We start from the raw sequence: 15,830 nt of genomic DNA, 5'->3' as shown, positions 1-15,830 counted from the left end.
GGAAAGAAATTGTGCGTGGAAAATTCTTCTGCAGATAATCTGTTCTGTGAATAGACCGCAATAAAAGATGAACGTCGTAATCACTTAAGCTATAATGGATCGTCTTGGACGGATGTGTGCTGTCGTTCGATGCGACTCGTCAGTTATAGATCCAGAACGAAATACACAGTGCGTAACTCGGCGAAATTTCGATAAAAAGTGTCGCAGAAAAATGGTTTTGCAACGTGTCTTAAAAGAAGAAGTATTAGTGAGACGAAAGTAAATGTTCAAATTCATTCCCAGAGAAAATCAAATCCCTTAAATCCTCGAATCATCGATAATCTGGTTCTTAGTCTGTTTTCATACGTTCTTATCCAGTCAACAAAAGGAATTAATGCGGTGTGATTGATGCAACGTAACGACGTAGTTTCGTATTTTTTTGTTCTTGCTCGTACCTTACATATAAGCGTTGATAATACACGACCGATTCAGGAACTCTAGGTCAACTAGACAACTAGAGAGTCAAAGCTTAAACACTAAATCTATCGCTTATCGATCACAAAATCCCGGTGAATCTCACGTCAGAAGTTTTATATCTTTATCTATCCAGATAACGAAACATTCTAAAAAAAAAAAAAAAAAACACGATCGACGAGTCGGAGTAATAAATCTGCTTCAAGCAACCCCCGGAGCGAGTTCTCCGCAACTATCTGTCGTCTTTAACGCATGTAGGTTTGCTCAGAATTCAGCAAATACGAATACCGCGGCATGCAGGAAGCGTACAGGAAACGTCTACACGGCGCATTTACTTCCGGCTGTGTAGGAAGAGCGCGCACAAATATCAATCAGTGGAGTCAAGAGTAGAATCAGGGTGGCCGAGTGGTTCCACATAATGCTGCAACCGGAGGTGAGAGTTGCACACCTTGTCTCGTGTCCATTCGCCACTGGCTCTGTACACAAACACACGACACCGTATCGGTCCATATACGTATCTTGACGCAACACAGCATCACCCACACGATCACCTGGAAAACGAATAAACATATCCACCCGTAGTGCCTACGCACGCATACACACAGCAGAGAAAATAACGTGTGTTAGTGGTTGGTAGCGTGCGGTGGCATCAGCTCTGGGGAATCGTCGTTTCGCTTGTGTATGTCTCGTGATATCCAAAGCGTGCGTCAGTGTGCGTGATCAGGGCCATGGTGAGTGGTTTCGTGGGGGTGGAGTAGGGAAGAAGAAGGCGTGCCTCGGAGGCGGAGTCTCCATCGAAAATCCCGGCATGCATCCAACATCTGTGTGGGTGTTCCTGCCTGTAGTGTCTCACTATCTTTCTCAGTCGTACTGCAGTGGATGATCAAGCTCGTGTGCGGTCTCTCCCCTCTCTTTCTCGCAGTCTAACTCGCGACTTTCGTCCGTCATCGCATGGGAGTTCCTCCACTATCAGACCCGTTAACAGCAGTCGGCGTCGAGGCACCCGCTATAACGTCTCTCACATCCCCGGGTGCTGGTGCTCGCCGTTCCTGACCTGTCCGGCCGATGGGCCGCACGGAAATCAGTGTCCTCGACAGCCGGAAGCTCGTTCCATTCAATACGTGTATCGTTATCCAACGAGCATCCCTTACAAGCGATCGGCATTGTCATCGACCGAACATCGTCAGTTTTAAGCATCTGACGTATTGCAAGAACCTACGTCGGAGTTACTGGAGCAAATTTCTGAAGGCTGTTGAGGGTTCATACTTCATGGAAAGGGATGATTTTTGGAGATCGTTGAAGAGGAACAGTGTCGGTGAGAAGGTTTATTCGAGCAGTCTACGGAGCAGCGTGTATTATTGTTCGTTGCTGTAATAATAATAAAAGAAAAGATAAGGGTGCGTGGTTCGCTGACACCCCGTGGTGGTGCAATACGCTCCTTGAACGAGGGGCGGATGTCGTGTACAGTGAAGGGAGGATTGTTGTAAAGAATAGTGATCGAACTTTCCGAGCACGATGATGGAAGTGCAGCAGCAGCACTCGCCTGTAGGGGTGGGTCCTCTGGACTTTTCACGCAGGGGTGTCGCGGAGGCGTCCGCTTTTCGTGTTGTCAAGCCGAAACAGTCGGCATCCTCGCTGGTGCATCAGCAAGCGTTGTCGCCGGAAACCAATAACAACGAGAATCTTCAGGAGAACCCGCAAATTCCTGTTGAAGCTGAAGGTAAGATCTTTTATCCATAATTGACGCTCCAATTTTCTTCATTCAGTGATTCAACCCTTAAATTAACGAGAGGTCGGGATTTCTTCAATTGATAGAGGAAGAATTTTTTAAATTGATAATAGTATCGAGTAAAAAAATTATGAGACAATAGGTTAATGTGCAGATATAATATTTGTCGTTCCAATGACCACCAAACTGAATTAGAATTATCGTGCGGTTTCAAATCGCAGTTTCGTCAGCGTCCAACCCCATTAAATTAGAATTTCTGTTTCTGATCTAGTGACATAATATCTAACGAGACACGACCTTCGATACTTCCATTATCTGTCGTTCCCTATAAACGGACACAAAGCGTGCAATTATCATCGATTCAAAACACGAGTTTAGGTTCAATCCGCCCGTCATAAACGATTGTTGAAATTCAGTAACTAAAATCTGCGTTAAAACACTCTGTATACTAAACAGCAAAATGTTAAGGAACGAGAAAGAATGATTCTAAGCCGGTAAATTCTAGATTAAACGTAAAACACAAAATTACATTTCTCTCAATCCCGTCAAACGAGTTCTCAATTCGGTCCATTCGTTCAAGGATATTAAAATCTACGTTGAAGAAGACCTTGTGCAGCAAAAGATACAACTTTTATAAAAAAGAAAAAGAAGGTCCTAGCTCAATAAATAGAACCTAAAATTAAAACTAAACACAGGCTGTGGAATTGCGTTTCCTTCTCTGAAATCTGCTCTCCATTCGCTAGAATCTATCAAATGCATTCAAAGGTAGCTGCAATTTGCATCCAAACACCTGTACGCTATAAAACAAAATTTCCAAAAGGAATGAATAATCGATGGTAGATTCTGAAATGAAACGCACATCGCAAAATTACAATTTCCCTTAACCGCATCAAGCGCACCCCGATCGTTTCTGCATTTCTCTCGCGGGTTCGCGTCTCACCCCTGACATTCATCCCGTTGTCGCCTGTCATCATGCTATCTATTACCTGCCTATTATCTCTGCACCGTGCCGTTTACGCCCTTGAATTCGCGCCGACACCTGAGCTGGCTCTCCGCGCGTGTGCACGCGTGTACGTGTACGCACGTTTGCCCGGTGCGTACATGGATCGGGACTCGACTCTGCACCACTGATTCTCCGTGGCGAAATGCACGTACACGCGCACGCTCCAATGTCTATCTCTCTACTATCATGTACGAATAGTTGTTTCTATGTGTAGGTGCGTGCGTGGGCGCGTGCAGGTGCGTAAAGGGCACGCAAGAACAGTCGTTCAACAGGTGAGAGGGGATGAACAGGCATTAGACGACTACCTTTACTAATACTGCTAATCAGGCTAACAGCTAACGCAATAATATCAAGCTGGTAGCGTGTAGGAATTGGCTTAAACGGTTTATGCGATAATTGCCAGGTGATGGGCAGGAGAGAGCTTCCTCTCCTTAAGGGTAGCATGCTTGGTGTCTCATTTACAGGATAAGCTTTAAGGGGGTGGTGACGAAGATTGAGACACTTCGATTCATTCGGTTATCGTTCTTGTTTATTAAATCGGCTTTATTCCAATGCAATTATTGTCTGATTAAATAAACTCTTGTGGATCGAATTTATTTGCATATATCTGATCGCAACTTCCTACTATATGAGCGACGAATTGTCGGTAGCTTAACTATATAGGTAATTATAGGCAGAGAATCAGTTTAACTTTAATAATAAATACGCGAACAATACACTGAATGACCTGTTTTTGGCTTCGGACGAATGTAGGTAGCTTTCTTTTGTTGTTGGACTGTAACTATCTTATTCAAGTGAAATTTGTTTGCATAGTTGAGAAACAGGTAGAATAATTTCTAGATAAAGTAACTTGTTTCCTCAAGAATGGGACATTTAAAATCTATTATCCTTTTGAACAAATAAAGGCAGGCCTAATCCTACTACATTTACATGTTTCTCACAACTGAAAAACAGGCAGATAATCTAAGGCTGGATTACCTCTAAAATTTACCAAGTCGATTAGAAAGTAAATTGTTATTTCAAAAACATTACAACTAAATATTATTAAACCAAAATCGATATTAAAGTGATCTTAGTATACACAAATGTTGCTGATAATAAAACAACAGTTAGACAATCCAAAGATAGGGCAGTTCTGTAAGATTTACCAAGCGAATCGTCGAACAGCTTGTTTTTTTAGAAACAGGAGATCTAAGAGTCAGAAGGTATCGATTGCAGCTTGTTCAAACAAAAATCCATCCCGCGGCCCCTAAGCTGGTTCAGCGCGAGTACCGTACGCAGGTGGGTCCCCGCAAACCGTCCCCAAGATTTTCCTTCGGAAATCACGCTATAGGATTTACCGTTTGTAGATTTACGAGCGAACGATAGGTCGAAAGAGGCAACACGCAGGATAAGCGTCGCACGAACAAACGCAAACGATATCGCCGATGCTCACGGGCAACAAACACGCATTACCTGCGCAGTGTGTACACATACAGTATCGATGTTGGTTTATACACTTCTAACCGCCTGGTCATCTTATCTCGACTGCGTGGTGTGCCCGCTTTATAGGAAAATATGATTTATTTCTGATAATCCTGCGAGAATGAGATAGCCTTTGCGGCGTGGCGTGCTAATCTTTCACCGCTATCTGAGATTATCCCGACCTGTACTATATTGCCCGGATTACGGATTTCATTCCTTCTTTCTTGCTGCTTTTCCTTCTCTTTCATTTTTTTTTCTTTTCTCTTGATACGTGCATACCGTGTATCGACGGTCGATTTCAGACCGTTAGCCGGCCAAGAAAGCGCAGTTTTATTCCAAGAAGCACGCAGTTTTATTCCAAGAAGCACGCAATAGCAAAATCCAATTTTGATAAGTTGGCTGATTACCTGTTGGCATTAAATATAACAACTCGGCTGAATTTCCAGGATTATCTCGAAGCTAATTGTCGAATTTCTTTCTTTCTGGCGGATGATTGAGGAGATCTACTTATAATTTGCTACACGTGAAAGAAAATTGTAGATCGTCGCGTACTTTGATTCGATCTAGTATATAGTCGATAACGTAAGATTGCAATCGGCGGTGCAAAGTTCGAATTCCAGTACGCTACCGGTTTGTCGATCAAAAAGACCGGGGGAAATGAATGGTGGACGTTCGTGGATAGGAATGCAGCCACGGAGAAAAGAGAGCGAATAATGGCCAGGGCAAGGTTGATAAATAGAGAAGGGTCTCCCTCCTTTCTAATAAAGACGCTCTTGTCGAGGGGTTGATCTTTCGTACGGCCAGGGAATACCAAATTTGTCAGAGCTGAAGACGTCGGTTCACCGTTAGCGGCTGCTCCGGCGACGCGAATAATGATGCATGAACGATTCAGAAATATGCTCCATCCTTTCTTTTCCTCCTCTGGTTCTCCTACGTATTCTCACCAGGATTTCACGTAACATTGAGTCGAACTCCATATCTCTAGTGGCAGCATATTTCACGGCGGTCTTTTTCTGCTTTCAGGAGGATGCAACGTTCGTTTAATGTTCCCCAGACTGTGGGCTCCTTTCGGAAATGCTACCGAGGTCACGAACCTACCCCCTTTGCCCAAAAGTCATTCAGGTACGTGCAATCTCATTGATAGTTTCGAGGGTAATTGGAACAGATCTTACGTTAATTTACTTTACGTAGGATTAAAAGATATGAATGTTGTCTAGCCAATTTTCGGATAATTAGCACATATCGCTACAATATCAGATAAGAGATAAGTTTAAAGCTTCCTGATTTCGCAAATCCCAATATAGGCGACCCGTGTCACAATATCGAAATTAATTTAGTGATTAATTTTAGAATTAATAGAATTATCCAACGATACATTTTAATTATCTCAAACGTTAAATTTAAACATTTATTTATTACATTTTTACATAATTTAACTGTAAATGTACAAATATTTCCTATGCGTATATAAACAATAGATTTCTTTTCGAAAAGAAGTAAAAATGTCAAATTTATTTAATACTCCGTGGTGTAGTGTTTAATAATATTCTGTGAGTACTGTAAAAATTTCATTGCGATATGTGAGTTGAAATTATAAAGAAAACACTTAATGGAGGGTTTTACTGTGTTATCCATATAAAAAAACAGTGGGCGTCCATTTTGATCAGGAAATTACAAATTCGTTCGGTTTAATGGTGTTTTAATACGTCAAAGAGCCAGCTCCGAAGAAGGTGTAGATGGGCGGCCTGTTGCCCCGTTCAGCTTCCTCCTCAGCCCGGATGACGAGTAGTAGTTTTTATTTGTCGATCGTTAAGAACGACCGGTCGTCCGATGATTGGGATAAATGGTAGCACGCGTCATACCGCGGAGGGACATCGGCCCTTCTAACTCCTGCCGTCCCAATTGGAGCAGATTAGAGGCGCAGTACAGGGATTCGGGCCGTCGGCCCCTTTGTACTCGTACATCGGTCGGCATCTCAGTTCTACCTACCCTGAATTAGTAACATCTTGTCATGTTAAACGCTCGTGCATATAGCTCATCCTCTCTTCCGACTCCTTGGTGCACGTGGCCATTCATTACGTTGCGTCCACCTAGATAATCTTCAGAATGATCGACTAAGTCATTCAGCTGCGAGACTTCCTTGCTTCTTTAAAACGAAGACGTCTGTTCAGTAATTTATAAGAAACTCGTAAAGGAAGACTCATAGGGTGAGAATTAAGCAATTCATTGAAGTATTACTTTATAATATTTTAAACATTTACGGTCGTATCGTATGCTCGAATTGTTTGTCCACCTGGACACGTTCGAAGTAGATAAGACAGTCAGAATCAGGCTTTTACGGATAAACGTGTCTTTAATTACAAATTCATACTAATCAAGCAGGAGACAGGTTTGATTAATCGTTGAGATCAGTACACCGTGTTGAAAATCGTATCGTAGACGAGTATAATGCATCGTTAACATGGTGATCGAGCAGCTTCGATGATTTATTTCTTACAATCTGAACTATTCTTTATTGCGTCTTTCATCTCGTAGTCAGAGATTTTAATCGATGTCCAGATACCCTCACGATGTTCTTTCTTTTCTTCCTCGTGTTTCGTATGATATTTCAGATCTTGCTACTGAAAGGCAGCCAAGGATTAGATTTAAATAGGTAGTGACACGAGGATGAAAGAATCATTTTTGAAAACCCACATCTTCCTGTCACTTGGGTTCATTGATGGCGGTCTTTGCCATACAAAAGTCGTAGTTTCTTTCGATACGTTGGTAGGCAGGACGGAAGGGGTTTGAAAACGGTGAAGTGTGTAACGGCTTTAATAGCGGCAGATCGCTACGCAGTAAACGACTGACGGACGACAGAAGATTAAAGTTGGCCGTTAACTCGATCTAATTGTTCCCCCGGCTTGGCCTTCCTTTATTAATCCACGTCCACAAGCATCTTTGGCATCGCCATCATTGTCATCCCTTGTCACGAGCCTCCTTCTTGATGCTACTTGCGGATCCATTGTTGCGTCTCTGTAAATTATCTTGCAACTTCCAGACAAATCGTGACGACGGCTAGTGCGACCAAACGATTGAATTCCTTGGAGTAATATTCGTAAAATTATAACAATCATGATTTGCCTGTCAATCACTCAAAAATAACTTATATTTAAACATAACGATTTATAATTTAACGAAATACAGTTGTTCTGCGATATAAATGCAGACACAGTTGTGACAATAGTATTTTGTTAATAAAAAATTAGTTACAATTTCGTTTCGTTAAAGAACGTTCAGATGTGTTGAAGAAAATCTGAGGATGCTGCAGTATCCTTATGCTTCCTTTGAAAGAGGCAAACAACAACAAGGATCATTTTTGTTACGAACCTTTCAATTTATATTAAAAGACGCGTAGATGATTTCGTAAATATATTAAGAATTATTTGAAGAAAATTACATATCACAAAACTATCTATCGATTTCGTGTCCTATCTCCTTTGAATCAAGAAACGAGAATCAAAATTTCAACAGTTACTTCTTCCAGTTTCCCCATTTCTCTATTCCAGTGCGTTATAAAATTTCGATCAGAGGCGTTCTCGTAAAAGAATAACTTCGTTGGATGCGTTTCTAGAATTTTTTGCTTCGGCTCGCGCGCGCGTCGCGCTCTCGAATAGAAACGTAGCTGGCGGAAACGTGAAGCGAATCCTCCATGAGCTACCAGATGTATATGTACGTTCACGTAAATACGCGTGTTGAGGCGTGCAAGCGTATGCAAGCACTGCCGAACCCGGACCAAAGTAACCCATCTGCCGGACGGTTGCCACGATGGTGACGGTTTTTCTCGCCGGCTTGCACCGTCGGTTTTTACCGCATTCCAGCAGGGCCAGACGTGGCATTTGCGTAAGCAGTTCTTCCTATCTTGCCCCGAGTCACCATCTGTCCGGACTTCCTCTACCTTTTTCTTTTCGCTTTTGCCCCAGACTCGTCTTCTACCCTTTGCTCCGCGTCGATTATTGCCACTCTCGCCTTCTTCGGCTGCTCTCAGTTTCATTCGACTTTTTCGACCATATCCCGTTCAGATACTTAGGGTTTTATGAGAGATTTTATAGACTGTGTTCTGAGGTCATAAAGGTTCCGTTTATTTAGTTTGTCCTCGTGTTAATTCCGTATTCGATCAAATCAGAATTATCGATAGAATCTATAGTTGAAAAAAAAATATATAGAATTGAAAATTAGCAATTTGTAACCATAATCGGGCATACATACATATAAACGTTCACCTGGATTAACGTAATCAGATGCAAATTAAAAACGAATTATAACATCAATAATGCCGTTGACACACGAAAATTAAAGCTATTTCTTTAAATTTCTTAAAACGGGTTTATTAGGCTTGTATCTGTTCTGGAATGTTCCTCAACTCATCGATTCAATTACACTCGTCTATCATTTCAAGCATTTAATAATAGCTTAATCCGATATTTGCGACAATTGCAACTTCTGTTATTGATAAAACAGTATTAAGTAATCTAAATTGATTTATTTATCTGTCTCTTATCGAATACGATGAATAAGCGAAATATAATCGAGTAGATTTTCGTCTTTTCATATGAGCAGTTCAGGAGAAGAACATGACCAACCATATTTCTTTATCTTTTACGAAAGATTAATAATAAATTTAATTCCTTGTTATACATTTTACTAAATTTGTCTTTTTAATTGGTTTTGGAGCTGATCATCTATTGTTCCGACCTCTTTATAATCTTCAAAATATTTATTGTTATAATATTAAAGCATTAAAGATATTAAAACGTTGCTCCTCACCTTGATAGTTGTATGTTTGAATTTTACAAAGTTTATCATAGTTTGTATTCATTTTCAGCTTCCATATTAAAATACTCTTCTTTAGTCATAAAGCGACATTGAAATCAGAAAATTAACAAAGCTGTACTTGTCATATTTTTCTCCTGTTGTCTTCGTATCTTAGATTCATCCCAAAGGTTTGTTCACGTGTACTCATCCCTAATCGAATCATCCCCTATTTTAACTTCTCCCGCAGGATCGTGAAATTTTTTCTTTTTTTTCCACGAAGTCCTCGGCAGACTCGCAGGCGTTTCTCATTACATTAGGCTACTCTACCGAGACTCCTGACGTATTTTGATTCGATTGCAACGCCACCCGGAGACACGATAATAATCGGCCCTTGCAGAACGAGAATGGTGGAGAGCTTTAAATGCGATTAACCGAGACCGGTGCATTATATACCCAGGCACGTGACCGCGTGTCACGCGCGCGGATTATAAATATAATATACTGGGTGTACACCGTGCATCCTAGAAGAGCTGGATTGATATTGTTCCCCATTGGAAGGGTGGAAACACAGAACGCCCTCATTCTTCGTGATAGAGAAACGGCAATGGATCTTCTGACCGATGAAGGTCGTAAATCACTGCCTGAAGAGTCCGTTCTCGATTATTAGAAATACCAGACGCGTATTCGGCGTTAAACCTATCAATACATTCCGCTGATTATCGCCTTGATGATCGCTCGTACCGTTGTTGCTATTGTTCTGATTTAAATACTCACGTATGTGGCGATAATCTATCTGAAGTGTGATTATGAATGTCAACGTATTTGCTGGATTTTGGTTCACTTGTGATTAATTTTCAGAATTTTCTAATCTAGTATCGAGGTTCGATCAGATAAGATTCGATGTTAGCTAACGAATTGAAGCTTCGATTTTCCTTCGTGATGCCTCGTTAACCGTCCACTCCTTGTAGCGTACGGTTAGTAAAGGAAAAAGGACCTGGAACGTGACTCAAATCTTATTCTGTTTTACTCCTTCTTCCGGAGCAACCGAATTTTTCCGTCCTCTGATTCTTCTGTATTATCTAACTACTGTGTTGTGTTGGAAACATGTCACCTCATTTTTGATGCTCATAAAGACCTTATTGTTACACTTTTGGTACAGATTTACACGTTCTACATTCAGATTTATATAAATACATTTATATTATATTCTAGTCGTAAAATAAATTATGTCTCACGGTTTTTATCCTGTATTAATTGTTATGTTAACATTCTGCGTTCATTACGCCCACGCTTAGAACTTCATGTATCATTTGGATTTGACGTAGTCAAATGCATTCCGTTTTCTCTTTTCATTGCACAATATGAGATGATTTGATTTGAAATATGAAAGTTTCCTCCAGTAATAAAAATCCTTGTGCTTCATCTTCAGAATTATATAAGAAAAATCTATTACACTACGACCAATCAGTCCACAGTACACAGTACATAATTTACCGACCTTTTCATCGATATTTTATTCTTCGGACTACAAATAAATATTTTACCTAGAACAGGAGGCAATGTTTTTGTAAAGGTTTATGTGTAGAGGATGGTTGGTCGGTGAGGTTTAATGAACGAGATTGCTCGTTGTCGGAACCGGCGAATATATTTAAAAGAATTAAATAAATTAATAAATATAAATAATGTCGAGAGACGCTAGTACAAACGTATTCGCTAAGACAGTGTATAAGTCGCAAAATAGGATCGCTGATAATTCGTTGATAACTGGTTGATAACTGATCGACAACTGACTGTAATTCATTTCCTTGCGATCGCGTTCGCTTATTTATACTGATCGGGGGAGAGTCGGAAAATTCAAATTCGACTTTGTTTGACAGTTGCACGTAGTGGCGACATTGTTCTGCTCGGAGTTTATTTATTCTTACATTACGTTTATCCTAACGATCTTGATACTCCGAGGCAAAACAGCAACATGATTTGAATTGTTCTCTAGCTCATGTGCCGCTGCATTTTCATTTCAGAACGATTGTCTTTCGGAGTGGGCCGTCTGGTGGGTTCCCCAGCAACAAGAAGTCCGTCTCCATCTCATTCTCCCTGTCCAGACTCTCCTCCGTCGGATCGTCGAGATGCCGAGGTGGACGTGGACGTCGAAGAGGAGGAAGTCGACGTAGACGTCGAAGAAGTCGGCGACGAAGACGATCGCGATGCCATGTCGAGTCCTCCACGCTCATCCACGACACCTTCTCCAACCAGCGTCGCGATATCGCCCACCTCGAATCCACCAAAGAAATCCGGTGACACTTTCAGCGTTTCCGCTCTTCTCAGGCCGGATCCACCCTCTGCCCATCTTCAAAACGCATCACCGCACAGAGACACAACGTCGATCGGTGCACATCCTCCTCCACCAGGATCCTCCATTCTCTATCCACCTCTTCATCTTCAAGGTGGACTGTTACCACCTCATCCTCATCATCCCCTTTCGTACCTGCATCCTCAACTGCTGCCTCATCATTTGTTACCTCCGCACTTGCATCCATTGCTACGTGGCGTTCATCCAGGTCACCCTGGCCTGCACTCGACCCACACCGCGCATGGGCTCCATCATCATCCGCTCGGAGACGTCTACAGCTGTGTCAAGTGCGACAAGATGTTCAGCACGCCTCACGGACTTGAGGTGGGTTTAATCGGATGAGAAGAGCTTCCGGGTGGTAGCAATTTCTTGATGTATCGAATAAAGTCGCGGAAGGACGAATTGCTGGTTTCAAGAATTGAATTTGCATGATTGTTTTAGAAGAGACTATTATCGTAAATATGATATTTGGATCTGTTGGAAAAGAAATTGACTAATTCCGTGGAAATTTATTTTGTGCATATTTTTCCATTTCATTAGTTTGGTATACAATTAATTTTTAGTTCTATAAGTTCATTTACAATAAATTGGTATAAATAATATTAAATTCTAAAGTAAACAAAAATACTATCTAAATATTATTGAATGGAGATATTAAAATGCATTTCTGAGAAATTTCTTTGTTTCATTAGCCAGATTTCATAATTAATTTTCACTTCTGTAAATTTATTTGTCATATAGAAATAATGCTTATAACATTAACGATTATCTCTACTCCTCAATTCTTGGAATTAGTCAATATGGGTCCCAAATAGCTTATTTCTCAGCAATGGTTACTTCATTATACAACTTAGCATTTTGTTTGATTAATATTTTGTAAAAATATATTTCATTAATATCTTGTACACAAATATGCTTTGTATGAGATATATGTATCCAGTGAAGATATAACAACTTAAAATGTCTTTTTAAAAAATTCTTACGAAGAACGCATTTTTTATAGGTGCATGCAAGGAGGTCGCACAATGGGAAGAGACCCTTTGCCTGCGAGCTCTGCAATAAAACGTTCGGCCATGAAATCAGCCTTACTCAACACAGAGCCGTGCATTCCGCGGAGAAGGTGTTCGAGTGTAAGCAGTGCGGCAAAGCATTTAAGCGTTCCAGTACTTTAAGTACTCATCTTTTAATCCACTCGGACACGAGACCGTACCCCTGTCAGTTCTGTGGGAAGAGATTCCATCAGAAGAGCGACATGAAGAAGCACACCTACATTCATACCGGTGAGTGATTCCTTAAAATAAGTGCTTTCAATTAAAATTAGAAATTCAGCAAATCCCTAAATATAATATAAAGTTTTACCAATTCGATGCTAGTTAAAAAACCAGAAGCTTTATATTATTACAACAAATGTTATAAAATATCCGAATTAAAATTAGGAATTAAATGCACCCAAAACAAAGACATCAAAATTTTACTTATTTAATCTATTTAGTAAAAAATATAGAAGATTTACATTTTTTAAAACAAATTTTACAAACTATACACTAATGCGATTAATTTATGAATCTTCGATATAAAGATCTCTGTAGAATTCTGAAAATGTTTATATTATTTTATTGGAGCCATGCGAAATCGTGTGCGTTCACTTTTAATATCTACAATCGTACACATGGAATTCTTTGTTTCGGTTGATCGCAAATGGGATGCCGGGGATCAATTAGCAGAGCAAGTTGGTACGATAAATAATGTAGTTAACCGTCTGGACAGAGTCTTGTCGTAAGCAAGAGGATCCAGTCGGATCGTGGCACATGTGGCCAATGCAGTTTTAGGGGTGGCTAGCCCCTCATTGCGAGCTTCACTCAGTAATAATCGTAATGTCTTTCGGGGTGCCCATCATTCTGTCTTTCTCTTTGCTCTCATGATCTGGCCTGACACACTAGACCCCCAATCTTTGGATGAAATTTTTCTATGACGAAAATTTTTCGTGGGAAACACGAACATTCTATTCTCCAGAAACAACCATCCTGGATGTAAACTTTTATTTTGTTCTCTTAAAGAATTTTTCGTTTAATCAAAATTTTTAATTAACTAAAAATTTTGCTTTGCGAGAAATCTTCTTAAGTTCTTCGATTAATTAAAATTTCTAAATCCCGATTCTTAAAACATAAAGAGTTTTGGAAACCTCGTCGAACGTGGTTATTCAAAACCAAAAGAGAAATATTTTGCATGCAGAAACTTCGTATCATTCTTCGTTTAGTCTAGATTTCTATCACGTAAAATATATAATAAAACGTTTCGACAACATTGTTGCTCAAACATAGTCTTTTGATAGCAATTGGACATTTTTATATACAGAACCCCCTTCGTGTAATCTCTATCTCTTGGTTCTTAAAGCATATAAATTTTCAAAGACTTCGTCAAACACAGTCATCCAAGATCAATCGAAAAGTTTTACATATCGAGGTCTCTTAACGGCGTGTCAGAGAAAACGTTTACCCTCTTCCCTTTCCGTATTTGCCATCGACAGTTCGCATCTCTGTCGAAAGTTGAAGACCAGTCCATGCAAGGGAGCATCCCTTAGGTGGTCGTAGGTGAGTGGGCGATGGTGTTGGGACACTTGGCAGTTAGGTGTCTCACGGCTGATGGAGCGATGCTCCTTCAGGAGCAGTAGGTTCTTCCAAGGGTGGAAGGAAGCTAGAGGAACAGGCGAAGGAGTGTTCCAGTCGGGAGCCTGGGTTTTGTATCGTCTCCATGGCAACTCTCCCAATGTCTTATCAAATTATCACCTTGTCCTCCCCCACGCTCCTCCTTCTCCGCCACCTTGTCGCTCTAACTGTCGTTCGCCTCCCTCTCATTCACCCTCGTTCGGTGAAACAACCGAAGAAGGACTCGTCGAAAGAGGATACAAAGCGATGGTCACTTCCTGTTGGTTTCTAACAACCTATGGGACCGTTGTCTACGCGCTGGTCACCTTCACGCACTACATCCTCGAGGGTCGCCACGGAACATTTAATTCATTATTCAAAGGGATGAAAAATTCAAGGGAGGTCGAAAGAGCTGCTGGTCGACGCAATTTTCTTTACCGTCTACGTTTCCCTCTTTTTCCTACATTTGTTTCATCATCGTATCTTTCTCGAGAGATTTGCCAATATAAGATTATTCTAAAATTATTCCAAAATTATAACATATCTCCTTTTGCTTCCAATATAAAATTATTCTACAGTCGTCAATTAATTTTTAGCTTTTAAGAGTGGTATATATACTTTCATCCACTGAAACAGAGAACAATTCTCATAGTTTATCATACTAACAATGTGAATATTAATAAAACTTTACAAATTGGTTCAATTAGATCCCGTCTTAAAATATTCTATAGGAAATACTCCAAAATAAAAGGAGGAAAAAATAGCGAAAGACGTGCACTACGAAATCGAAAGTTAAGTGATAATAAATTTCATTGTAGCTTTTTGAACACCCCCCCCCCCCCCCATTGAGTTATCAATGTTCGTCGAATGATAATTAACTCCGACCACTATCCATATCTGTGCCAAGTACGATCATCAGGAGTTAAATTCTCTTCTTATACTTTACAAAACCAACAATTCCACTATTAACTAGTTCGATTAAAATCTTAGAACGTCGTCCATATCCTACTCCCAATCTACTATTCAATCCGTAAAACGAAATCCCTCACTGGCATGACCTCGAGGTGGCGTGCGTACGTGCGTCAAGCAGTAAACCGAGGGTGTTCTGGGACTCCGCTGCTAATGATAATCAGTCCTCTCTTTCCAGTAGCCCCTTGTCCCCCTCCGTATTCCGTTCGTCGTGAGCACGGGCCATGTGCAATAAGGGTGCGGCACCGTCGGATTCCCAGGGGACCGGCATGGCGTAACGTAAAATCATTATTAGGTAGGTAGGTAGGTAGGTGGTTGCTGGTGCACACGAGGGGCGGCGAGAGAAACGCGGAGGCTTGGTGGAGCCGCGTACAGCGAGGCGAGGGGGCTGAAACGGCGCTTACAGGGCTGGGAAGTGCGGGA

General features: G+C 40.9%; 1 protein-coding gene across 2 annotated transcripts in view; it reads left to right on the top strand.

Annotated features, from left to right (window-relative positions):
- Nucleotides 1-611: 611 nt before the first annotated feature.
- Nucleotides 612-15,830, top strand: part of LOC117231657 (fez family zinc finger protein 2-like) — a 28,075-nt gene continuing 12,856 nt past the window's right edge. Inside the window, exons 1-4 of one of the 2 annotated variants that reach the window (XM_033490301.1) lie at nucleotides 612-2,173; nucleotides 5,673-5,771; nucleotides 11,465-12,117; nucleotides 12,797-13,073. In XM_033490301.1, the coding sequence (XP_033346192.1) occupies nucleotides 1,969-2,173; nucleotides 5,673-5,771; nucleotides 11,465-12,117; nucleotides 12,797-13,073 (1,234 nt within the window). In that variant the 5' untranslated portion in view covers nucleotides 612-1,968. Of the gene's footprint in view, nucleotides 2,174-3,416; nucleotides 3,458-5,672; nucleotides 5,772-11,464; nucleotides 12,118-12,796; nucleotides 13,074-15,830 lie in introns of those variants that run through there. The other variant, XM_033490302.1, reaches the window with a different exon arrangement.

This window comes from Bombus vosnesenskii, unplaced genomic scaffold (genome assembly GCF_011952255.1).
Source record: "Bombus vosnesenskii isolate JDL3184/JDL3185 unplaced genomic scaffold, Bvos_JDL3184-5_v1.1 scf7180000013273, whole genome shotgun sequence".
Taxonomy (NCBI): domain Eukaryota; kingdom Metazoa; phylum Arthropoda; class Insecta; order Hymenoptera; family Apidae; genus Bombus; species Bombus vosnesenskii.
Note: the sequence above shows the minus strand (reverse complement) of the source record. Positions and strands in the feature narration are given on the sequence as shown.